The 27385-nt window shown below is 38.0% G+C and overlaps 1 protein-coding gene across 2 annotated transcripts in view; it reads left to right on the top strand.

Moving 5' to 3' along the window:
* The window catches only part of LOC149555125 (glutaredoxin-like), an 81568-nt gene that overhangs the window by 44242 nt on the left and 9941 nt on the right, over positions 1-27385 (top strand). For both annotated transcript variants that reach the window (XM_089829149.1, XM_089829150.1), the window contains exon 3: positions 2153-2227. In XM_089829149.1, the coding sequence (XP_089685275.1) occupies positions 2153-2227 (75 nt within the window). The remainder of the gene's footprint in view (positions 1-2152; positions 2228-27385) is intronic.

The following is a 27385-nucleotide window of genomic DNA, read 5'->3' as shown; positions in this document are numbered from 1 at the left end:
TCCCACTTATCATCTTTTACTTATCATGCTGATTGTTGTTTCTCTCTAACTTTGCTTCTCAAGTTCTATTTTTTTCTGTTCCATGGGGATATTTCCCCACCCCTGGAGCTCACATCCCTGTCCCCCATGGCATTTTGGGGATGTCCCTATACCGACCCCTTTACTGGCCAAATCGTTGGAAAAACAAGAAATGTCTCAGAAATTGGAGGGGATGCCTAGCTGTCCTTTGGCTGTATGGTAAGTCTGAGGGGATGATCAGGCGACCCTCACAGCTGCAATATGTTTTCTTTTCCCACAGCCCCTCTATTGTTGGATTTTTCTCACCTGTAACACCTTGTGCAGCTTATTATTGGGATCTCTTGTTATATAAGGAATTTGATTACAATAAGGAGGATTTGGGAGTGGAGACCAGAATTGAAAACTAAAGACAACTAATTTTATCACTATTATAATATCTATTTGTTGTCTTTTAGAATACTGCTGTCATGGTTTATTTTTGTATTTATATTACTGTTATCAGTTATTGACATCTCTCTCTCTCTATGTATGTATGTACATACGTTTATATGTATGTGTGTACATACATACACAAATCTGTATGTAGCTACATAGGATGTAGGTTTCCATGTATGTATGTCTGTACATACGTACATAGCTATGTATGTTTGTAAATATGTATGTCTTTATGTACATATGTACATATATTTGTACATGTTTACATATGCACTTATGTCTGTATGTATGTATGTATGTAGGACGTAGGTATGTAATGTGTGTATGTATGTATGTTTTGTAGGTATGTATGTGCATACCGTTGACATGTATGTATGTATGTATCAATGACCTGTTGTCCCCCAAAATGGTCCTTGGACTGCTGCCTCCAAAACATGTCCCTGCCATGGTCTTGTCCCCATCCCTGAAATGCCATGGAACTTAGGCACTGGAATTGCTAGCATAAAGTTGGAGATTTAACTTAAATTTGTTCATCTTTGAAGTTTTTGGTTTGGTTTTATTATGATCTTTTACTTCAAGTGGAGCTTTGAATGGATGTTGCCCCGTTTGGATACCCTTCATTCTTTCTTAGGCACTATCAACTAACGAAACTAGCATCTTCTCATATGCCCCTTGAATCGAGTACTTAGAAGAGTTTCATGACCATCCTTCTCTTGGAACTTAGCTCCTCCTCCTTACACCACCACCTATGTTGGAGGCAATCATTCTTCAAAGAACTGATCTGTAAATATTATTAGTGGACAGGCATAGATTTATACTTGATGACCTTCAAAGATGAGGATGACTGCTGTGATGTTCCAAACATGATGAGAAGGGAAAGATACCAAATAGAAAATGATGTACATGATGCACAACTTTTGGTATGCGTTGGGTGCCTATTGATTTTTTTAAATTTCTTTTGTTTCAATGTTTTGAACTTGTCACTTTTAGTTTTAAGTCAGTTTGGTCCGCTTGACAAATTATCTGACCTTTTTATTAAAGCTACCATTTCACATGTTTATGCTGAATTGACTTTCTCTTTCTTCTCTTGGTTGATGAAGTACACTGGCAGAGTGTTTTGGCACTTTAAGCCCAGGTTGCTTTTTCCAAAATCTGATTTTACTACCAGACTCAGATCAGAAAACCCATGTTGCCTGTAAATTTTCATCAAAATTGGATATAATTGATTTTTGATCATCATTGTGTGCTTGGAGGAGGTTTTGAAACTACATCTAGTTTTAGTTTTTGGGCCTGAACCCCTTCATCCTTTGTTCTGGATTTATACCTGCAAATAATGATAATGAGGTGATTGCATAGTATTTATTTTAGTCCACCCAGATCACTGTAATGATGCTAACGACATCTTAAAACAGCCAAAATGAAGTGAAACAGTACTAGTGACAAAAGGTGAACAGGGTTTTTTGATATGGTACTACACTATCTCTTTCCAATTTTTATATGTCTACCTAATATGCTTTTCTCCTCTTCTTATGTGATTGATGGCTGTCTTTCTTTTTTAATCACTGTGCTTGTTGATTTTGTTATTGATTTTTTCACATCTTATTTTATCATATATTTCAATTTTGTTACAACAGAATACATATGTTTGCCAAAAAATATAAATCTTTCCTCCTGTGTGTATTTACATGTTTGGTTACAGGGACTGGAGAACGACAAGTACAAGATGCATTAAAGGCACTAACAGGGCAATCAACAGTTCCTAATATCTTTATTGGTAAGAAGAGCTGCTTATTTTTTGTAATTGAATTCATTTAAGAAGCAGTGCAATTGGAGTCATTTAAGCAGCAGCACACTTTGGGGTTGATTGAATCTATGTTCCATGGGTGTCTCTCCACCACTTAGTCCTGCAGCTCTGACCCCTGTTACTCTGCCTTCTCTATTTAGCCATGCCTTTTTCCTTTTTATTAATTGCTTCTATGATATTGATGGTTCTTCTCGGCAATCCCTTGTGTTTCTGTAGGTTTGAACATCGGAATTTTGACTGTAATAATAGAAATAAAAATCCTTGATTAAAAATTTAGGTGACTGAGTGAGGCAACTTTTCATGTTTGAAGGCATGGACACTGAAACATTGAAAATGTGCTCTCTTTTACAATCTTCAAATAGTAGAGAAGACAAGATTTTAAAGTGGATATACTGTTATAAATGTGAAAGCATTTTCACCATGATCATCTGCATTAGTTTAAAATGACTTCCCGCTTTCAGTTATGCCATCATGCAGTAAGTCTAGCTTAGCCATGGTTTTATCATCAATTTAAACCTATTAGTACTGATTAAAATTCCCTTTCTTTCTAACAGATAAGTGAAATGAATAATGTGGTTTGACAATAAAGGATGCAATACCAATAACTATGGATTCGAGTGTAATATCTGTAGATTGTGTGGAGAATAAATAGTTAGTAGTAATATAAGTTAATGATGTAGAAAGCAGTGAAAATAATTGTAGGAAAGAAAATATTTTAATATAAATTAGTGCTGTAAGCACTTAGCACCCATGTTTATGTAGACAACACAGTTTGACAAAGGGAGTAGGATATTGCCATATTTAGTGATCAATTCTGTAATTTATGCTTTTGAAATCGAGGATACATAAATAGTCTGTAGACTTGCTAATTCAGAATATTCTAATTCATTACAAGAATACTTTTAATTGCTTATAGTCAGAACATCCTTTGGTGTTACATAAATTCTTGATATGATTATAAGGGACTTTAATTGCTTTTTGTTGGAACATCCAGTAGCCTTGCAGACATTCTTGTTAGAATTAAATAGACTCTTGATTTATAGTCATTGGAACCTTTAATGGTATTAGAATAATATCTCTAAATATCTTATTTATTATTCTTTAATGGTCAATATTATGTATCTTATAAATATTAGAATGTTTATATGTCCTCTTGGAGGAATCCTCCTAGAGGTTTACGTTTGAAGCTGGCCTTCGATGCTGAGCACTTTCTGGAGATTCGGGATGGGGTTATTGTTCGTCCTAGCTACCTATCTCAACGTTGGTGTCATGCCCTGCATATCTCTTTGGGCTCCTCTAGAGTTGGTTCTCACCGTCTTCAGGCCTGGATTGATCATCGTATGAACAGAGATGACCAGATCTATCAAATATGTACTTTAGCTAAGGTCGAGACAAAGACTCACTTTATCTTCTGTTGCCCTATCTTTTATGAGATCAGAGGGAGATTTCATTGCCTGTTCCGCAACTGCTTCTCTCTTTTAGTGTTCTTCAGTTACATTGATCAATGGTGTCTTGCACTTTACCTTTACGAAGCCACCCTACTCCATGATAGTACTTTGTAGTCACTCCTTCCTCATGGTCATATCTCAGATCAGCTCATTATTGACTTTTTCTCACCCTTGTCTCTGCTACGGGGTGTGAAAGGGCCGTTTACTACTACCACCATCGGTCACTCTAGATTTTTGAGACCCCGCGACAGTTTATCCTGATAGCAACACTCCTCCAATAGCTCACAAAGTGCAAGGCTCATTTGTAGTCATATCCTTCTGTGACCAAATTCTTCATGTCTACAAAGGATTCCTAATCCTTTCCTTTGCACTTCTCTTTTCTTCTTGTTTCTTGCTTATTTTTCTCAGACACCATTTGGTGCTCTCGCTTCTCTCTATTTTCTTGTTGTAAGCTCTCAGTCCTATAGACCCTTTTGTGGTCTTTTGTTGGACATTAATATTATTATCTTTTCTTATCTAATATTCTTTTGTTATAAAAATGTTTATAATAAAGTATCTTTGTAAAATCTATATATGAGCATGTTGCTCATTTATTAATCAATGATTTTACCAAATTAATATGCTATCAAGAGCAAGGTTAATATATTTTTGAAATTTATAATTTTGTATGTGAAATTATGTCTTTAATTTTCTTGAAAATAATTCACAAAGGTTGTTCAAAATATGTCCACATGATTGGCGATTTTCTTTGTAGATCCCATGTGACTTGGAAATACATGTTAGCACATTTTTTTTCCTCTGTTTTTATGTCGCAGGTATTCTTAGCACAATCCATGGGTGACTTTTTGCATACGCGGGTCTGTTTTCTTCAATTTTGGATGCTTGTATTGAATTTGCAAGGGATCAAATCTTCTTCAATTGTCATCTATTTTCTAGTTGTTGCTCGACGGCCACAGACCTTTCTTTTCCGAGTTCTTGGTCTTTTTTCTACACCATGATCACCATTGCTTCCCCTTTCTATGCAGATCTGATGTGACCTGGAAATACATGTTATCTTGGTTTTTTTCTCCATTTTTTCTGTCACAGGTATTCTAAGCACAACCCTTGGGTGGCTTTCTACATATGTGGTCCATTTTCTTCTATTTTGGGCACCTGTATTTGAATCTGCAGGCACTTGGATCTTCTTCATTTGTCATATGGTTTCTAGTCATTCTTGCTTGATGGCCTTGGACTCTTCTTTACATCGCATTTTGGGTCATTTTTCTATACCACAACCACCATTGTTTCCCATTTTGTGCTCTACAACTTGGAGTTTTATTGTTCTGTGTTTAAAAATGTGCGGGCTTTTGATTCGATGGTCTTTTCTATTGAATACAACTGTGTGAACTTCTCATATGACTTGCATTTTGTTTTATGCCCCCTTCCTTTCAAAATGCTGCCATTCTTTGACGTTTTCTTTGCTGAAAGCTTGAATCTACGTACCATCTTTTCTTTGCTTGATCATTTCTTAAGGCCATTTTATAGTCGTTTCTGCTCAAAACGACTAAGCTTTTTAGTGAATGCAACCTATAGTTTGTGTTTCTTGATTTTCTGCCATTTTTGTACTGATTATAGATAGCCAACTATGGGTTTTTTCCAAAACCCTCTGATTTTTTCATTGTATTCAAACTTTGATTATAGATTCTTCTTTCAATTTTTAAAAGTTTTTTTTGAAATTTTTTGCATTGGGATTCATGCTCCGAAATCTCTTGTTCTGTCTCAAAATTTGCTCTTGTTTTATTCCTTAATCTTATTCAAAAAGTGATTTTCACATGTTGAACATGCTCTACCTTAGTATTCATGCCACTATTCGGTCAACCATACTTGACCTTAGTTTTCTACAATAGCATTTCAAATCAATATCCTACTTGAGGAGAGTTAGAAATCCAATGATAGAACCTACAATACCTAGAAGCAATGTATGATGATGATTTTTGAATACAAAAGTCTTGACATAAATGTTTGGGCAAGACTAATTGTTCTAAGGAAGAAGGCAAAGACCAAGATAAATATGATGCGCAACATCGAGAAGCTGTTATGCTCATCAAACTTTTGGTCATTGATGATCAACTCTCATAGGTTCCTTTCGGTTAAACAACTGCTGAAATTTGGATGCATCTCAATTGCTTACATGAAACCTCTGATAATAGTTGTGCGTTCTTCCTCAAAAAATTTCTTCTCTCAATGTGGTTTCTCTAAAAATAAGGCACTGAAACAAAAGAAGGCTTAGTTTCTCTAAAAATGACACTTTTTGAATAAAAGACCTTTTGTGAAACAAGATCCAAAAGCTTCTATCCTTTCACACCATAATTGTATTGGATGAATATACATTTAATAACTTTATTAACAAATTTTGTTATCTTCTCCTCTGGCACATGAGCATATGCCTCACATCAAAAAGCTCTTAGACGTCTAAGTGAAGGCTTGTGGCTCGACTATGCTTCCATTGGCATCTTATCAACAAGAGTTGAAGTAGGAGACCTGTTTATCAGGTACTAGGCAATGGCTATAGCTTGAGCCCAAAACTTTTGTTCCTGTCCAACACCACTCAACATACTCCTAGCTTGCTCCATCAAGGTCTGCTTCATTCTTTCTGCAACTCCATTATATTGTGGAGAATGCAGAGTTGTCTTTTGTTTCTTAATACCACAATCTTTACAAAATGCATCAGATCATTGGAGCAATATTCACCACCATTATTTGTTGGTAAACATTTGACCTTCTTTCTAGATTGCAGCTCAACCATTGCAAACGATTAAAAACTTCAGTTTTACTCTTAAGAAAATAATTCCATGTTCTATTAAAATCATTAATGAAAGAAACATATTAAACTGATCTACCAATTGAAGGAACATCAACTGGACCAAATACATTTGAATGGATTAGATCCAAAATACTTGAAGACTTATGAGAACTTGAGTAAAATTGAATGCAATTTTGTTCACCACAGAGGCAATGCTCACAAAAATCAAACTTAAGATTTCAATCATTCAACGCAACAGCCATATCTTATTTTTCAAGGTTCGTAGACCCTTCTTACCTATATGGGTGAGTCTCTAGTGCAATAACATCGTCTTCTCAGCAGGCAACTTTGTTTCACTAGATAGAGAACTCTTAGGTACCCAAAATCCATGACCATCTGCTGAAAAAGAAACTCTCTTATTTTCCAGTGGAGTAACCTTTTTACAACTTATCGAAAGTACTATTGAATGCAATTGTGCATGCTTTAAGCTGGTACAATGTACCAATTTGCTTCCACTTGCTATGACTATACACCTCTTGCTATTTTTACTCCTGCTTTAGAAAAATGTACATGCACACCCTCATCTATTAGCTTGCCAATAGATAAACAATTTCTTGCTAGTGCTGGGATATGCAAGACAACATCAAATCTTCTAATTCTACCATCAGAAAATTTCACAATAACACTTCTACAACCATTAATATAAAGAAAGGAGTTATCACCCAAATACACCTTACCACCATCAAACTTTTCATATTTACTAAACCAATTTTAGTTAAGAGTCATGTGGAAACATGCACATGAATTTATCAACCATGCATTGTCACCTGCATGAGTAGCCAAAGCTACAATAAAGGCATCTCCGCCTTCCTTCTCAGACTCAAAATCATAATCTTGCTTCTTCTTCATTGTAGTCCTTTCAAAGTGACCAGGTTTGCCACAGTTCTAGCAAATTACCTTGGACTTACTAGGGGATTTGATCTCCCCTTGTTCTTGGACTTAGAACTGCCATGCTACTTTTCGTTCTTGCTTCGTTATCTTGGTCTTCCTCGAACACTTAAAGCTTCTTTGGCATGAGAGACCTTTTAATACTTAATTGGGTGTCATGTGGAAAGATGCACTTGAGTCTATCAACCATGCATTGTCATGTGCACAAGTAGCCAAGGCTGCAATAAAGGCATCTCCATCTTCCTTCTCGGGCTCAAAATCAGAATCTTGCCTCTTCTTCTTTCCAGTCCTTTTGGAAGTGATTAGGTTTGCCACAATTACAGCAAATTGCCTTGGACTTACTAGGGGATTTTGATCTCCCCTTATTGTTTGACTTAGAGTGGCCATGCTGCATTTTGTTCTTGCCTTGTTATCTTGATCTTCCTTGAGCACTAAAAGCCTCTTTGACATTTAGAGAGTCCTTCTTTGTCATTTCCTTAGAAAGTAGAGAACCAATAACATCCTCCATCGTTAAGACAACTAAAGTGTTCCCTATGGCCATGGCAAGGCTATCCCATGAGTCTGACAACAAACATAGCAAGATTTGGCACCTTTCTTCTTGATCCATTGGCACCCCTACTAAGGTCAACTAAGTCACCAACATATTAAAACCTTCCAAATGCTCAAATATTTGTCACCTTCTTGTTACAAATAGGGAATACTGATGTGGGGAGGGGTGAATCAGTGTTACAACACTTTTTGCCCAATTATGGAATTCAGCAATTAACCATATACTTGCATAAATTAACAACTTGAAAAGAAAAGTGCATAACACAATAAAACTCATAACACCATATTTTGTTAACTAGGGAAACTTTAGCCAAGGGGAAATTCTAGTGGGGATGATACCCGCAAAATGATGCACTAATATAAAAATATTCTGTAAGAAGTATTGACCCTGTTAGGAGTCTTTTACATATAGTTTAGTACATCAGTCCTTGTTAGAGGTCTCAACCCTATTAGGAGTTGTATTACAAAAGGAGCTCACTGCTCATACAATGAATTACAATTTGTATAAGAGATATAGGTACTGTACCAAAACTGAGTACATTGATATCTTCAATATCTAATTAGGCCTTGTGTGTTCCTCCCATTTGATCATGTCCATATAACATCTGATCATAACATTGTCATACTTCGAATATCCAAAATGCCTTCTTATATACCCTTTATATATACTCTATCCAATTGGCCTTAATAAAAAAACGTGTAAACTATTATCAATACTTATTATTAAGATCTACTAAGTGAGGGTTAACATCTAGAATGTCACCCCAACAGTGCCAAGTTCTTGAATTGTCAAGATAATTCAATTCCTTAGCTCACTTTTTTGTTCTTTGCCTCATATTGACTTTCCAATAGAAAACTGACTTCATACTTTTCATCCAAAACTCATTCCAACTATCATTCTAATATTAGCAAACATAGATATATCATCTATACCCTCTATTTTACCATATCCCAAAATTGTGACCATATATCTGCTTCCAATGAAGCTCGCTAACTAAAAGTGTCCCTCTGCTTATAGTTATCTTTTGTTATACTTAGACAATTTCTTCATCAACTCTAACCAAAACTGTACCTTTACTTTGTGCGACTCTTAACTAATAAGAGTGTTGCCATAAATGACAGCATTCATGAATCCATACTTGCCAACTTGCCAACACTTCTTCCATTCTCACGGAATATAACTTCTTCCTCAAGAAAATCTAATTCACAATTGATTATGCTTGATATATCTCACTTAACTTCTTCTAAAACTTCTTTGAAGTAAATTCTTCATGGACATTTATTAGAATTGAATCTGCATGACATAATCTTATGAGAACTTTAATTTTTCTATTTGTTACATCATACTGTGTAACTAAAGTTGGATCCCTAGGTCTTGGGACATTTTCATCATCTGCTTCCCATAGATCTTGATAAATTAGCAGATCTTCCATCTTCAACTTCCACATGTCAAAGTTCGTGCCATAAAACTTCTCCACATCAATCCTCCCTGACATGATTGCCATCTTTACTATCCTGCAATAATAGAAAATGAAATACTTTGCACGGGCTCCCATTCAAACCTTCATTAGCTCAAAAAACCTTGTCCCCAACCAATATGATCAAAGTTGACTAGGCTCTGATACCACTTGTAAGGAAGCAAAGGTATGCGGAATCACTTCCTACGCTAATCTTGAGAGGACAATTATGCAATATGAACTTAACTATTACAAAGATTTGAAGAAACAAATAAGAGTGTAATGAAATAACAATTAACACATAACACATTGATTATTGTGGGGAAACCCTTACAGGAAAGAAACCCCACATTGTACGATCTGCATAATGTATTATCAAATCAATGAAGATTACAACACACTTTCAATGCAAGTTCTTACGAACATATCACCTCAACTCAAACTTGGAGGAACTTCACAAGCACTCTTCTAGCACTTGATCTTGCAGACAAAACTCAATGCTCAAACTCCTTCCCAAGCCCTCCTTTTATAGGCTTCTCACAACCTCAAAACTACTTGTGGTTTTACAATACCATGTGCAAGACCTCCTTGACATGTGTTGCACATGCATAACTTGTGTTGCCCAAAATAGGCATAAACTAGGTTTAAAATAGTGTCTCACTTCCAAATTCTTATCTCCTATTTTTTACCCTCATAGTCCTCATGACATGTGTCATATAACTTCTGAAAATGGCCCTCCTATATTATAGTATGGATGTGGCATCTTTTGATAACTCATTTTATCTTTTATGAGACACCGACATGTGGAAAACTTTCCAAGTACATTTGGAACTATCTAGAAAATATTGCAAGATTGAGACAAATGTTTTCTCAATAGTTGATTCAAACCTAGAAAGTTAGGGCTAACTACATTGCAAGAGAATCTGAAAATGAGGATATTAAAGTCCTCCCTTTGCAAAGATTGTGTGTTCTCAAGCAATGCAAACATAATCCCCACAAAAATTAGACTGGTGGAAGCTGAAACCAAGAACAATCTAAGGGTTTCAAGTCAACCTAGGAGATCTGTACCACCATCTATTCAAAGCATCTTGCAAAGTACCAACACAAGAAACCTAAAAATCTCATTTAAGAAGAGGATTAGAAACCTGCATAAACTCAATGAACTCCTCACAAGGCTGTCCTTTGAGAGGACCAACCTGATTTACCATAGGAGTACTCAATAAACTCTAGAATGTCAACATTGGTTCTGACATTCACAATGACCATTGGATTGCAAACCAATCTACTCCCAAGGTTCCAAATCAGAATAAATAAAAGATCTACAATGTTGATGCTATGCTACTCTAATCACAACTGTTGGGTGGATATTTTACAACTAATAGTTTTGGGTAAAACTCCAGTTGCAAAATAGGATGACCAGCCACAGCGTGTGAGACAGTCTCTCCTACCTCAAAGGGAAGGCTCCTCCTTCTCACCGTTCCTTGAATCACTTCAAGGTAAGCAAGAAGTCGAGAGATTTTATAAAATAGTTGGTACCAATATCCTTTCTTATCTTTCAAGAAAGAATCCACTTACTCATGGAGCGAGTAATAGGCAGGGTGAATCTTGTTGTTCTGCATTTTGTGGTGATGCAAGTAACAGTACAAAACTTTTTCAACTTAGTTTCACATTTTTTTGAGTTTAGTTTGTTATTTAGTTGATTAGTATTGATCAACCAATTGATATAATGAATCCTTTTGTTGAGGGCTTTCGTCAAGTCTTTTTCATTTTTCTGATTGTTGAGCCTATGCTTGATTTTTGAGACCTTCATTATCCTTTTCTTTTCTTTTGAGTTTGCGTTTGTTGGTTTTCTTCATGTCATGCCTTTCGCTTTTCCCTTCGATTTGGTCTAACGTAGAGCTCAATCGGAGTTGTCAGTCAAGAGATATGCTCGTTTTAGTGTCTCAAAAGTGGACATTTTGGTGCAACAACACAAATTAAAAATATGATGTTATATTTTTAATTTGATTTTCACTTTTTGACAAATATAACTTATATTCACTTTTTGTTATGTTTTTAAGTTACTTTACTTTAAATTTTTAACTTAAAGTGACAATAGTGCACTTTATGTTATATTTTTAAGTTGAGTTACATTTTGATTTTTCACTTAAGTTACTATATTAACTATATAGTTCAATTTAATTTTTAACATTTAAATTAAATGCTCTAGTAAATATTACTTTTAAAATGCTATTTACATGTTATATTGTTAATATGATATGTAAATTTAATTTATATCCCACTTAAGTAATATTTTAATGAATTTAAATTGACATGTGCTTATTAAATCACTTAAAGTCATCAAATGTGGACATTTTATATTCAATTACATGTAAAATCCATCAAAAGTGGACATTTTACATGTCACTGCATATAAAGTTCATTTTGGTGGACCGTTATAATGCCATTACATCAAAAGTCTATCATAAGTGGACCTTTTTGATGCTACTACATGAAAAGTGAAGTTGTTATGCTTTTACATCTAAAAAGTGCGATGTATTTTAAAACATGCATCCTCCCCAAAAAGGTCCATTTTTGCTTATGTGCATATTTTAAAATATGCAATAGCACCCAAAAGGTGCAATTTTGATGAGATAATATTTTAAAACATGCAAGTGACTTGAAAAGGTCCGATTTTGACCAAAAACATGTTTTAATATATGCAATGACACACAAAATGTACGATTTTGAAGAACATGTTTTTGCCCTCCAAGAACCCGATTTTGATCATAAGTAGAGATTTTCTCAATGGATTTGCATGAGATTTCTTCTATTGGAGGCGTTTTTATTGTCAATGAGTTTTTTTTGCATTTAAAATGGATTCAACAAGCAAAAAAACGTTTTTGGAAGCTTCCATCTAGGGCACTTTTTTGGAGAAATCAACAAATAAATCCATTCTTGCTCCATGTTTTGACTCCAGAGCAAATTGATTTGGCTTCTTTTTGAGATTGCATTGCATATTTATGCATATTTTGGTGTTTAAAAGCCAAAACATTTTTGTTTAATGCCTTTTATGAATCACGTTTTTGCTTAAAACACCCAGAAAACAGAGGTTTTTATCTACTTTTTGCATTTTGGAATCACTTTTTTGCATTTTGATACATGTATATGCATTTGGGGAATTCGTTTTTGCTTTCACAAGTCAAAAATGACTCAAAAACATGCATTTTTTGGCCACGTTTTTGTAAAAATGGCCCAGATTTTTGCATAAAAAAGTCAATATTTTTGTTCAAAAAGCTAAAAAATGACTTTTCAGCCCATACATTTGGATCAAGAGGGGTCGTTTTTGAGTTTTAATGCATGCTATTGTCTTTGGAAACCATGTATTTGACACTTTCATGTCAAATTCGACCCTTCACTGCTTATTAATTTTTGTTAAATGCAAGTACGGAAAAAGTAAAAAAGTTGTTTGAAAATTCAGATTTGATGAAGAATTGGTCTTAAGTCTATAAAACTTGCTATTTTGGCTCTTTAACCTCCAAGTAAGTGGACATTTTCAAACTTGCTCATCAATTCATGCTTATCTTGCTATTTCCATGCACATTATTGCTTGATGATTGCCACTTGTTGAAATCAATGCCATGGAAAGTGCATTTTTTCTTTAAAAATGAAGAAATTGGGGAAATTCAAATTTGAGTGTTGAAGTGCATTACATATTGGCATGTTTGAGTCACTTTCCAAAGGTACATTTTTATTTTGAGTTTTTGTGTTTTGTGCTTGCTTGTCGATTTTCTCCACTTTGGAGAAATTGCTTGTTGTTTCACTTCATGTGAAAGCATCATCACGTTTCACTTCCATCTTCCATGTCACAACACCTCATATCTCATCCGACAAGGGCGATTACATGTTTTCCATCTCATTTACCATCCGCACATGCATGTGATCCCATTTTCACTCATCTCACTTTTCGCATCCACTCATATGACACGATTACACGTAAAAGCTATTCAACTTGTGGCGAATAGGAAAGAAAACATATGATCAATGCAAAATACTATTTATTATCAAATGCTTTTCCGTACACAACAATGATATTCCATACAATGATAATGATGCTAAAATACATAAGTGTCCACAATATTTATAATGTCCAAAATGGTGCCAATGAAACGACACAACCGTTGCCGCACCGGTAATTGTCTAACTACCCGTTTTGCCGGACAACATCATCTCCCTCAAAACAAGAAAAGTCGTCTCCAGGCGACTTCAAAAACTAACAAAATAGGAGACAACAACATACAACATAGAAACAATATAAACTAGGGAAGAGGTGGCATCCCTGAAGTGCTCTGCTGTCAGCGCAACTCATACACTTGATTCGTGCAGATACATAAATCCTTCTGAGTCCGCATATTAACCTCTACTGCTTCCTTCAGAAGAAGCACTGTGTCAATGGCTTGGGCCTTAGCTGTCTGCAATTCCTACTCGGTGGCCTGTAGTCTTTGTTCGGCCATCTCCTTGTCCCGCAAAAGTGCTACGCACTTGGCTGCCCACGCTACCTATTGGCTAACCAAGTCAGTGGCTAGCTTCTCTCCAGTCTTCCTCTCAATCGTCACAGATCTCTTAGCTGCGTTCCTCTCCGATGCCCTATTTGCCTCTGCACGCCTATGAGCATAATAGACGCCTTTATATAACTCCACTATCTTGTGTGCCAGCTTCTCCATCGGAGTGTTGCATGGTCCTAGCTCAGGCTCTGTAGCCCAATCAGCCAACATCTCCAGTGTCTCCACTGTTGGCCATCCCCTGGCCCCAAAGCAGGAGCGAAAATGCTCAGAACAAACCCCCCGAATGTAAGCTCAGATCAAATGTAATTCCCTCCTACGAGTTAAAGCTTGGCATGCAACGATGCGTCCTTTCTCCATCACAACCTGCATAGCTTTGAGGTATGCCTTGCATCTAGCCTTATCCGACCCATAATGTTTTTTTCCCACATCATTGAGAGTCCACTCCCTGTTGGTATCCATCCCTACCTCTCCTGCGGTAGCCACGTCCACATCCGATGTCGCCTCCTCTTTGGGCGCATCCTCGGATTGTGGTACTCCCACCTCTTGTGGGTCTAATATGATAGCTGGTCCTGGGGATACCCCTCCATGCCTTGGGGACTGAATGGAAGGACCGATCTTTGCAAGAATGAGTCGGAACTGCTGTTGTAGGAATGTACTAGCTCTGTCCATCACCTCAATCTTCTCGGGTTGAGCTGCTTGTGTCGAATGAATGCTCTCATCTGGCTGTGTTGGCTGTACCAGCAAAACTGGCTATATTGGTTGAACTAGTTGGGCGTCGGCCAACAAAGAGGAAGAGATGGTGACCATAATGTCAAAGCCAATCACATCTAATTGAACCCGAGGTTCGAGCTTTGGCATTGGCAACTCTACTATCTCTGGGGCTGGCTCTGCTAGTGCAATTGAGTTTGGCGAAAAACTCTGTGGAGGCATAACATCTGTCATGGCTGTTGATGGAGTCATAATGACTGGCGCATGTCTCTGGCCAAACAAAGGAATGGGCGAAGTGGTGGCTGTCAAGTGTGCCAAAGTTGGCAATTGGGGCAGGGTGAAAAATGTGGACCCACTGGTCACCGCGTCGTTGCCAACTTCTGCCAAGTTACTCTCTTCCTTAGAATCGACCCCACTGCTCTCTGTGGTTTCCTCCCTTCTGCTGTCCATGTCCTCGTATGCCTCTAATCCCTGCAATACTTTCTTCTGCCCGACCGCGGTTCCACCTGTGTCTAAATGTCTCCAGTAGAATATTGGGGGTTCTCCTAGCACCAACTTCCCCCTCTATGGAATCTCAAAATCGTTGACTGGAACTTGATGAAGGGCTGCCTCCAAAAAACAGCCTATGGCATGATGTGGCATGAAGAATGTCTGATGTTGGAGTGTCATAAACTCCTCCACCCTGTCGGCAAGGACCGTGACATACACGGTACCATTCATGATGCTGTTCATGAATGTAATCTATGACAAAGCTATATCTGAGGCTCGACTTGCCCTCGTTAACCTGCTTTTAATTACATCCATGATACATCTCTAGTGGCTCTCTCGAATAAAATATCTCCGTAGTCCTCGGCTCTTGGCACCCTTTACCACAGACTCCATTTTCTCTAGTGTGAAGTCGTGATCTACTAATTTCACCCAATATTCCTTCCGTTCTTGTGACAACTTGCGATTCTTGTTTTCCACCTTCCGACCTCCTTGGCCAAGAATGTCAAAAACCCTATTGAAATCCCGTGTTTTGAAAGAGACTGTTATACGGTGCTTCTTGTAAACAAATGTACTCGTTTTGCTGTTCCTATCGTATGATTCTATCATAGTTCTTAAAATTGATTCAAACAACCGTATTTGCCCAATGTACTTGTCCTAGTACCAGAATTTGTTTGATTAAATCTGTATTTGCAGTTTCTTGCCACCATTTCTGACACTTGCTGCCATTCAGTCCTTCAAATTGGATTGTGAGGTGTGATAGGTCAGCCTTCACTTTCTGCTTCTTATTGCTGGATGCTGTTGGCTCTGCAACTCGGACTTCAGAAGCCAACACTCTCGCATTCTTTTGCATATTTGCCTTTAACTGATTTTTCCACTACTTTCTTTTTCCTGCAGACTCCATAATAACAGTCTCTTGTTTTGTCTTTTAATGTAACCACAAAAAATGGTTAGGGTTTCTCTTTCTCTTTCTGTCTTCCACGACAGTCATTCCCTGGTGGCATTGGTTCCCATGTTGAATGCCTTCAGTGACCTCTACTTCCCTATAGATATTCTTTTCTTCCCGCAGATGATGTGCCTGCAATATGTTCCTTTTCCATGGACCATAGCTTCTTCCTTTTCTCCTTCAACACTTATTCTTCTTATGACTTCCTCCTGTGGATGCTCTTCCTTTATGCTGACACTAATGTTGCTACTGCGGACTACCTTTCTCTCCTTGGCATAAACTTCTGTTCCTCCTATTGCTGGCTTACTTGCGTCGATTAACCTTAGGAATTGGTATGTATTTAAGAGACTCACACTACTTTGATTTCTTTTTGTTTTTCCCTTGGCATATTACCCCGCAGGATTTATTTTATTCCCAGTGGTTCCGTCCATGGTCACGCATCCGCAGGACACTTAGTGTCGTCTGCGGGACACAGGTGTTCGTGGCCACACTTCCACGGGACACTAGTGTCCATAGACTTCATCCCTTTTTTTTTAATTTTTTAATTTTTTTTAATCACCTAAGTTGATTTAGCGATTATTTCTTACTTTGCCTCCTTGCTCCTGATAAATTTTTTAACTTCGATCCATTGATGGCCTTGGGAATTTTATGCCTGTCCAAGGTCCACAGTTTTATGGATCCATTTTCGCCGACTTCTCTCACTTTATATGGTCCTAGCCACTTAGCCTTGAATTTCCTTGGTTTTATTTTGTTGCGCCCATTGTACCGAAGCACAAGTTGGCCTGGTTGGAATCTCGACCTTTTCAAATGTTTGTCGTGCTACGCTTTTCGACGGGTCTGCGCCACTTCTGTTGCCCATTGCGCTATTAATCTGCATTTATCTAGTTTGTTCAATTGGTAGAGGCATTCTCGTAACCTCTCCATATCTCTTAGTGTATTGTCAATTGCAACTTGCATGCTCGAGACCATAAATTCAGCCAGTACCACTACTTCTTGGCCAAATATCAACTGGAATGGCATATGTGCTGTTGTGACTTTGAATGTAGTACGGTAGGCCCATAGCGTCGAAGGTAACTTCTCCTCCTAGTCAGCCTGTTCGACGCCACAAGAGTTGTATATGATAGGCACCAAAATTTTATTTGTGGCCTTTGCCTGGCCATTGGCTCATGGATAGTAGAGACTTGAAAACGAATGAAATTTTTTGAATTCTGTTGTCAATATTCTAATCATGTGGTTGACGAAGTGACCTCCTCTATCACTTGTCAACTGAATAGGTATACCATACTGTGTGATGATTTGTTCATACAAGAACTTGGTTGTGTTGATTGTAGAATTATCAGGTAGTGCCTGTGCTTCTACCCACTTTGTTAGATACTCTGTGGCTACCACTATGTATTGGTAGCGCTGAGCCCTACTCACCTTCAGGGGACCGACGAAGTCTAATCCCCAATGTTCAAACAATTCTTGGGCATGGGATGGGTTTAATGGCATGAAGTCCCTCTTGAGCGGTTTGTTGGCTCTTTGGCATGTGTTGCTGCTTAGCATCCATTCTTGTGCATCGTTGTAAAGTGTGGGCCACCATAACTGGGCAAGAAGAACCTTCCGTGCTGTTGTGTCAAGTCCCATGTGGCCACCTGCCAGCCCTTCATGTGTTTCTCTTAGAACACTTTGCACTTCTTCCTCCATTACACATCGCTGTAGTACTTGATCAGGACCCATCTTATAGAGAAGACCATTTATTAGCTTAAAAGCCCAACTTCTTAGAACTAGTTTCCGCCGTTCGCCTAGCGGCATCTCTCTCGAAAATTGGGATGTTGATAAATACTCCCCTATAGATTTGTACCATTCGGGAAGAATGGCGATTCTAAACAAGTGTGCATTTGGAAAGTTGTCATTGACCCCTTTCGGTGACTCCCCAAACTTGATTTGGGAGAGTTGGTTGGCAATGACACGACTCTTCCCAGGTTGCATAATGATGGTGAAGGTAAATTCTTGTAGTAGCAACAACCATATGCTAATTCTGCCTTGGATGTTTGGTTTGTTCACCAGGTACATCAACCTCTGGTGATCCATGTAAAAGGTAAATAGTGTGGCCAATCAATAATGTTTAAACTTTTTTACCGAGTACACCATCCCAAGAGCCTCTCTTTTAGTGGTACTATAATTCCTCTCAGCTTTTGACAGTAGTCGACTTGCAAAAGACACTAGATGATCGAGACCATGATCACCAATCTGCACCAACGTTGCATCGATAGCGAAGTTCGATGCATTCGTGTGGACGTGGAACTCCTTGACCCAGTTTGGATACACCAGTATGGGTGCTCCCAACAATCTATTCTTCAGTTCTGAGAAGGTGGTCTCTTGCTCAGAAGTCCAGATGTATGGTTCTCTCTTTCGTGTCAACTTGTCCAGGGACAGAGCAATTCTAGCATAGTTCTTTATAACTGTTTGTAATACCCAATGTGTTTGAGAAAGGACTTGACTTCCAATATGTCCGTCAGGGCTTCCATTTCCACTATCACCCTTTCTTTATCCGGGTCAGTCTTTAGTCCCGTCTTGCAAACAATATGTCCAAGTAGTTTTTCCTGAGGAACCATGAACCGACATTTCTTTGGATTTAATGCCAACCTTGCCCATTGACACCTCTCCATACATTCCTGAAGTGCATTTAAGTGGTTGTCTTGTCCACTGAAAATGGACCAATCATCCAGAAATGTGTAGAAGTTGCCTACTGACATTTTGTCAAATATGTGCAAAATGATCCTCTGGAATGTGATAGTTGCGTTACACAATCTGAAGGGCATTTGGTTGTACGCATACACTCCATCCTCCACCACAAAAGTAGTCTTCAATTTGTCTTCCTCAGCAATGGAGCTCTAGTTATAGCTAGAAAATCCATCCATGAAGGAATATATCTTGTGTGGGGCCACTTCTTCCAAAATCGTGTCGGTGAACGGAATTGTGAAGGGATCTTTTATTGTGATCGTGTTGAGGCATCGGAAGTCCACACATATCTAGATTTGGATCCCGTCCTTCTTCATCGATATCACAATAGGTGACACCCACTCGCTTGTTTGAACTTTGAATATTATGCCGACCTCCAGCATGCACTGTATTTCTTTATCTATGCAGGCTGCGTAGTTTTTATTCATTCTGTACAGGCATTTCCGCACAGGTTTGGCTTTGGGTACCAACTGTATGTGGTGAACACACATCTCTGGTGGGATTCCCTTTAAATCTTCATAAGTCCATGCGAATACATCTTTGTACTCTAGAAAATTTTTGAATGCCGCAACCTTCAGTACCGGGTTCCAGTTGTCTCCCACGAGTATGTTCCTTGGATTCTCCGCATCTCCAAGATTAGTAACCTCTATGGACGACTCTTCGTATCTTATCTCTTTTCCTTCAAAGTAATGGGTGGGACTCTATCTTCGCGTTTCCTTCTCTGTATTCCACAAACTGTGGTGGGAATAACTCCTCATCTTTGGGTTCCTCGACGCCCAACATGTATGTATGGAAGAGTTCATAGTCTTCCATCTGCCAATGAAAAAGTCCATTCACTGAACTTTTCTTGTTCTCTGAACACTCCTCTAGCTCTAAAACGCCTTCTTCGTTTGGATCCATTCTTCCCTCATCTGTCTGGTGTTCTCCGTTTGACTCGGACTCGGACAACGATGCCATCTCTTCACTTACCACTTGAGTTCGGAGATCAATCACAAACTTCTGCCCTCCACTTTCCATTGATAGGATGTTCTTCTAGTTGTGATTTACTTTCGCCTCCACCAACCATCGTCTTCCAAGAATGACATCATATCCCTTTTTCTTCAAGGGGGTTACTACGAAATCTAGCACAAATGGCTGCATCTTGATAGTTACTTGTTGAGCCACTAAGGTCCCCAGGGGTTTTATCTCCTGCTGGTCGGCGCTAAGTAGATTGAATGTGGATGGCCACAGGGTAGGCTTTCCCAATTTTCTCCATGTCTCCTCAGGAAGAACATTTACCTCGAACCCACCATCCATGATGGTGTCCGTCAAGATGGTTCCAAGGATTCCCATCTCGACCACTGCCGGATGACAGTTGTTGCTTACTGTCAGCAACATGGAATTTGTCACAGACCCTCCTGGTACAGTTGGCTGTCCTTTCATGTTTGTTGTGTGTGCGTGGGTATTCAATAATGTCATCCTTAGTTGTACTACTTGTAAGAGGTCTTGAACTCTAACGAGCACCTCCATTTGTAGGATCTGATTCACTAAGTTGTTTTCTCCCCTTGATCATTGAGGAACATCCTTAATATCCTTTGTAGCCTTCATTGCTTTCTCTACATCCTCCCGTGCCTCTTGTAGCCTTTGCTTCTCTGTGCGGGGGTCAAGATAGGTGGTTTGCTTAGCCTGGTTGCAGGTGACAACTAGAACCTTTTCCTCGTCAATGTTAATGAGATTTACTTGTTTCGAGCAATTAGCATCTTTATGGTCCCTGGATCACACCATCGATATAATTTTTGTGGAATGTCGTTCTTTGAACACTCTCTAGCAAAGTGGCCCCACTGGTTACATGCCTAGCATTGGATTATGGGCCTTCTTTTTGAATTATATTGTATTCGATTTCTATTGTCATTCCCGCCCCATCCTCCTCGGCAATTGTTCCGGTAGCTGCTGGATGTGGCATTATTGTTGCCCTCGGTCTCATTGTTTGTACCAAACGTGGATGGTTGTTCCTGTGTGAACAATAGCTGTTGGCTTCTAGTCTTCATGTTGAACAGACATTCCTTTGTAGAATGCCCTAAGACTTGGTAGATATCACACATCGCCTTTTTGGGACACGCTTCTTTTGAATGACCTTTCTCTTTGCAATCCGTGCACTAGATTTCTCCTTCTTCCGTGTGGCCACTGGTTCCCATCATGGATTTGAATTCCTTTCGCATCCGTTCTAAGTCTTTTTGAAGTGCTTGTACTTTCTTACTGGGCTCCTCGTTGTTTGCACTGCTACCCTCATTAGAGGATTCATCGCTCTTGGAGGAGGATGAAAATTTACTTCTCTTCTTCTTCTTTGCTGTTTTACTTTCACTTTCTAGATTTAGGGTAGGGTTGTATGCATTGGTGTAGGACGTAGGCGGAACTATCTTCATTTTTCTTCTCAACGCTCTGCGGAGGCCTTCTACAAACTAGCGTTTCTTTAGTTCATCCACCAATTGAGTACACATCTGGCTAAGATCTTTAAGCCTTCAATTGTAGGCTTGAACTATGTCCTTAGCTTGTTTGCAGTTGTAGATTTTTGCTACAACCTCATTATCATCTTGGAGCAGTCGAAATTCTGCTTGAGTTCTTTCTTCAGATCATCCCATGTGGAGATCTTTGCCTTGTCCATGTTGGAGAACCAATCCATTGCTACGCCTTTAAGTTGGCGGGAAATTGGTTCAGCCATTCATCCGCATCTGTGACTGCATTGGCAGTCCATATCATGTCACATTTATGGCAATGCCATACGAGATCTTCTTTCCCGTCGCCCATGAACTTCGGGAGTTTTTTCTTTTGATTACCACTAGATCGTGTTGCTGAACTATTAGAAGTTGATCTTGGTGGGTTACTTTAACCACCATGCAATGCCGCTTCAGCACTTCCTTTTGCCCTGGTGTCATCTGTCGGCATCGCCTTTTCTCCTACTTCTTCACAGGTTCGCTTTCGTAGTGGTGTACGTGATGAATGTGAAAATTGCTCCTTTGTCTCCTCAAGCACTGCCAATCGATGCTATGTTTCCTCGAGCAACTCCTCATTGCTTCGTCCTCGCCGTTCTGGTGAACTGAGGCACTCTTCGTTGGTTCTCGTGAACCTCGCTACGACCACCACACTAGGTGATTCCTTTGGTTGCCCCTCAATGGGTGAGTTGTCTTATTCTCTGCCGTTGCTCGGCTTCGCCACAAACAATTTGTAATTCGTTGATTTCTTCTCTCAAATTCATATTTTTATTTAAAAGATTGGGCATTTGGCATATAGTACCATTATAAAACAAAATCAAAATAGAACACTCTTTTATTTATTTATTCTATATACATCATGTGTCGATTTATGTGACAATTACAAATTTCTAAGTGCCCTTGACACCACGACGCAACTGCTCATGGTTCAGTTTTCGGTCGCCATGCATCTCTTTCCTTGTAGAACTTCTTCAATCTCCTGACGACGTTCCTCGCATTCCACTTCCTCCCGGCATCTCTTCTGTGCCACGTGGGCTTGTGCGATTAGACAGGGAAGTTGGTCTAAAAATTTGTTAGTGGTGGGGCTCACGTGCATATCATCCCACACACTATCTGTCATAATCCCGTTATCTGTGGCTTCCCTCTGTACGGAAGTTTCTAGGCCTATGTGATACAAAATATGAAAGTTTTGCGCTACCTTGTGCTCTCCTTCAAATTTTTTTATTTCACCGTCATCGTTTGTCTTTCAGTTGTCTTATACTATTCTTCCCATTTATCTTCGTTCTTCCATACTACCCCGAATTCAAACTAGCAACGACACCAAATGTTCAGCCTGTGGCAAACAGGAAAGAAAACATATAATCAATGCAAAATACTATTCATTATCAAATGCTTTTCCATGCACAAAAATGATATTCCATACAATGATAATGATGCCAAAATACATAAGATTCCACAATATTTATAATGTCCGAAACGGTGCCAATGAAACAACACAACTGTTGTTGCACCGGTAATTGTCTAACTACCTGTTTTGCCAGACAACAAAAGCTTTATGTGTAATTCCATCTTGAAAACCCATTTTTGACTAAAAGACACTTTTTAAAAGATCAAAAATGTCATGTGCACGTTTTCCCATGTACTTTGACCTTGCTTTTCCTCAAAAGTGTCTATGAAGTTCACTTCACCTCAAGGCACATTGCATTCGTTCCTTCCATATGCACTTACACCTCCATAAGAAAATACATGTTATTCCACTTCCCGTGTCATTACGCATTTCATCTTATCCGTCATCCGCACTTACATGCAAGCTCATCCTCCATCCACATTCGCATGTCATCTCACTTTTCATGCCTCATTACATGTTGTATTGACATGTAATCCATTTTCTGTGCAATGACATCTTGAAAGCCCAAGTCACGTTTGAAAATCAACAATCTCCATTTGCACGCATTCCCATGCACCAAGCATTTTACTTCAAAGAAAAGGTGTTGATGGAAAGTTATTTTGAGGTTACATTCGGACATTGTCAAGAAGGCTTTCAACTGTCAGAGATTCTAGAATGTGCCAATCTACAAAGGAGAATTCATGATAGCTTGAGTGAGAAAAGTTGCCTTACATCAAGCTTTTAAATGACAATGGACAATTCAGCAAAGAGAGTCATGCTATCAAAAGACGCAACACCATGGTTATTAAGGTGAATGCAGCAGTACAAAGTATAGGAACTCCCGATTCGATGATCATTCAAGATTGCATTATCAAGTACAAGGCCCTTTAGGATTGTTTTCTTTTTTTCCATCTTCTTTCTTCTTCTTTCATATTTGTAATTGAAGAGGATATATTACATGAAAATGTGTAATTACATGTAATGTGAGTTACATGTACATGTAAAGATGTAATGCGAGTTGCACATGCAGTTGCATACAATCCTATATTTTCTTTTTAGTTAGACTAGGTTAAAGTTGGTTGAGTTGCTCCCACTTTTTTCTCCACCTTTTTCTCAACTCCTGTGCGTATATAAAAGAGTGCCTCCTTATTGTAAAAATCATCTTTTGTTGTATGTAAGAAAGCTCTGCCACATTTGTGCAAGCATAACTTTGATTTTGTAGTATGAATTTGGGAGAAAAGTGAATAAAAGAAGCAATTGAATTTGAAGCTTTGTCTGGAAGCAATTGTGATAGAGCAAATTAGAAGCCTTGACTGTAATTTGTGCCTATTGTCTTTGATTCATGGTATTATTGTGTGTTCAATAAAAGAGCATAGTGATTTAAGAAGCAATTGGAGCCGAAGCTTTGACTGGGAGCAGTTGTGGAAATATATAGCTAGAAGTTTCGTCTGTAGCTTATACTTCTTTTTTAATTCACAAAATAGTTAAGTTATTCTTAGTTTTAGGAGTCTTTGTGCTCTAATTGTAAAACTTCTCCATAGAAGTACGATCGGACTTAGAGCCAAATTGGTACATTTTCAGCTAGTCTTTGAGTTAGTGAAGGTTTATCGGTATCACTATTTCTAGCTCTTGATAGAAGTGTAGTTGGAGATTCGCCTTGCCCATTACTTGCTCCACGAGTAAGTGGATTTTTTTTTGAAAGATAAGAAGAAAGGATATTGGTAACACCCATTTTATAAAATCTCTTGACTTCTTGCTTACCTTGAGTTGATCCAAGGAACGGTGAGAAGGGGAGCCTTCCCTTTAAGGTAGGAGAGACTTTGTCTCACATGTTGTGGCTAGTCATCCTATTTTGCAATTGGATTTTTACCCAAAACTGTCGGTTGCAAAATATCCACCCAACAAATCTCTAACTACACTTCTATCAAGAGCTGGAAACAGTGATACCGATAAACCTTTACTAACTCAAAGGCTAGCTGAAAATGTACCAGTTTGGCTCTAAGTCCGATCATACTTCTATATGGAAAAGTTTTACAATTAGGGCACACAGACTCATAAAAGTAAGAATAACTTAACTATTTTGTGAATTAAGAAAGTATAAGCTACAGACAAAGCTTCTAGCTATATATTTCCATAACCACTCCCAGTCAAAGCTTTGGCTCCGATTGCTTCTTAAATCACTATGCTCTTTTATTGAGCACACAATAATAACATGAATTAAAGACAATAGGCACAAATTATAGTCAAGGCTTCTAATTTGCTTTATCACAATTGCTTCTAGACAAAGCTTCGAATTCATTTGTTTCTTTTATTCACTTCTTTCCCAAATTCATACTACACAATCAAAGTTATGTTTGCACAAATATGGCAAAGCTTATTTGCGTACAACAAAAGATGATTTTTACAATGAGGGGGCACTTGTTGATATAGGCATAGGAGTTGAGAAAAAGGTGGAGGAAAAAGTGGGAGCAACTCAACCAATTTTGACCTAGTCTAACTAAAAGAGAAAATATAAGGTTACATGCAACTCACATTACATTTTTACCTACACATGCAACTCGCATTACATGTAATTACATATTTTCATGTAATACATCCTCTTCTATTGCAAACATGAAAGAAGAAAAAGAAAGATGAAAGAGAAGGAAACAATTTTTCTGAAGGGCCTTGTACTTGGCGATGCTATCTCGGATAATAAAAGGATTGAGAGTTCTTGTATTTTGTGCCACTGTATTCACCTTAATGATCACGGTGTTGCGTCTTTTGATAGCTTGATGTGATCAAACTTTTCTTGCTCAAGTTCCCGTAAATTTTTCTTTTGTAGATTGACACATTCTGGATTCTTTGACACTTTGAAAACCTTCTTAATGATGTCCGGATGTAAACTCGGAGTAATTTTCCACCAACACCTTTCACTTTTTTTTAGAAGTAAAGTTTTTGGCACACGAGAATGCGTGCAAACGAGAACTTTTTGACTTTTAAAAAGTGACAAGCTTTCAAGATGTCATTGAATGGAAAATGGATTACATGTAAATGCAACATGCAACAAGAGATAAAAACATGGAAAGATGTGGAAACATGTATTTGCTCATGGAGGCATGAATGCATGAGGAATAGAAATGGAAAATGGAAAAGGGATAATGAGCTTTATAGTCACTTTTGGTAAAAAGGGGAAGTCAAAGTACATAGGAGATGAAAATAACATCTTTTTGACTTTTCAAAAAGTTACTTTTAATCAAAATGGGACCTTTAGATTCAATTACACATAAGACATTTCATGTAATCGTGTCGTGCAAATGGATATAAAAAGTGAGATGAGCGAAAAATGAGATTACATGCATGTGTGGATGGTGAATGAGATGAAAAATATGTAATCGCATTTGTCAGATGGGATATGAAGTGTTGTGACATGGAAGATGGGAGTGGAATGTGATGATGCTTTCGCATGAAGTGAAACAAGAACAAGTTCTTAGGAAAGAACTTGTAATTTCTCCAAACTGGAGAAAACTGGCAAGCAAGCACAAAACACAAAAACACAAAGAAAAACGTACCTTTAGAAAGTGACTCAAACATGCCAAGATGCAAAACACTTAAACACACAAATTCGAAATTGGAACTTGGGAAAGAACCAAAAACATGAAAATGAACAAATTCTTCATTTTTAAAGGAAAAATGCACTTTCCATGGCATAAATTTCAACAAGTGGCAATCATCAAGTAATTATGTGCATGGAAATAGCAAGATAAGTATGAATTGATGAGCAAGTTTGAAAATGTCCACTTACTTGGAGGTTAAAGAGCCAAAATAGCAAGAATCATAGAGTTTGAAGACCAATTCTCCTCAAAATCTGGATTCTCAAACAATGACTTTTTCCGTACTTGCATTCAACAAATATTAATGAGCAATGAAGTGTCAAATTTGATTTGAGAAGGCAAAAAACGTGGTCTCCAAAGACGAGCATGCATTAAAAGTTAAAACTCAAAAACGACCCCTCTTGATCCAAATGTATGGGCTGAAATGCCATTTTTTGAGTTTTTGAACAAAAACACGACTTTTTTATGCAAAAATCTGGACCGTTTTTGCAAAAACGTGGCTAAAAAATGCATGTCTTTGAGTCATTTTTGACTTGTGAATGCAAAATCAACTTCCCCAAATGTATATACATGGATCAAAATGCAAAAAAGTGGATAAAAACCTCAATTTTGTAGGCATTTTTAGCAAAAACGTGATTGAAAAAAAGAAAAACACAAAACAAAAATGTTTTGGTTTCTAAAGTAAAAAATGTGTATCACAATGCAATGACAAACACTTAAAATGCCAAATCGATTCCTCTTTGGGCAAAAACATGAGCCTAAAGTTATTTTTTTTGTTGATTTTTCAAAAAACGTGTTCTAGATGTGAGTTTGTAAAAACATTTTTTAGTAAGATAAATCCATTCTTGATGTTAGAAAATTCATTGCCAAGCAAAAAATGACCCTATTGGAGAAAATCTCATGCAAAACCATCAAGTAAATCTCTCACAATCTCCAAAATTGGATTCTTGGATGGCAAAGACATGTTCTTAAAAATCAGACTTCTTGGAGGTCATTGCACATATTAAAACATGTTTTTGGTTAAAATTGGACCTTTTTGGGTTAATTGCATGTTTTAAAATGTGTAAGTCATCAAAATCGAACCTTTT

This window comes from Cupressus sempervirens, chromosome 5 (assembly GCF_028749045.1).
Source record: "Cupressus sempervirens isolate cs-2001-9-10 chromosome 5, ASM2874904v1, whole genome shotgun sequence".
NCBI lineage: Eukaryota > Viridiplantae > Streptophyta > Pinopsida > Cupressales > Cupressaceae > Cupressus > Cupressus sempervirens.
The sequence above is the reverse complement of the archived record's forward strand: the minus strand, read 5'-3'. Positions and strand labels throughout refer to the sequence as shown.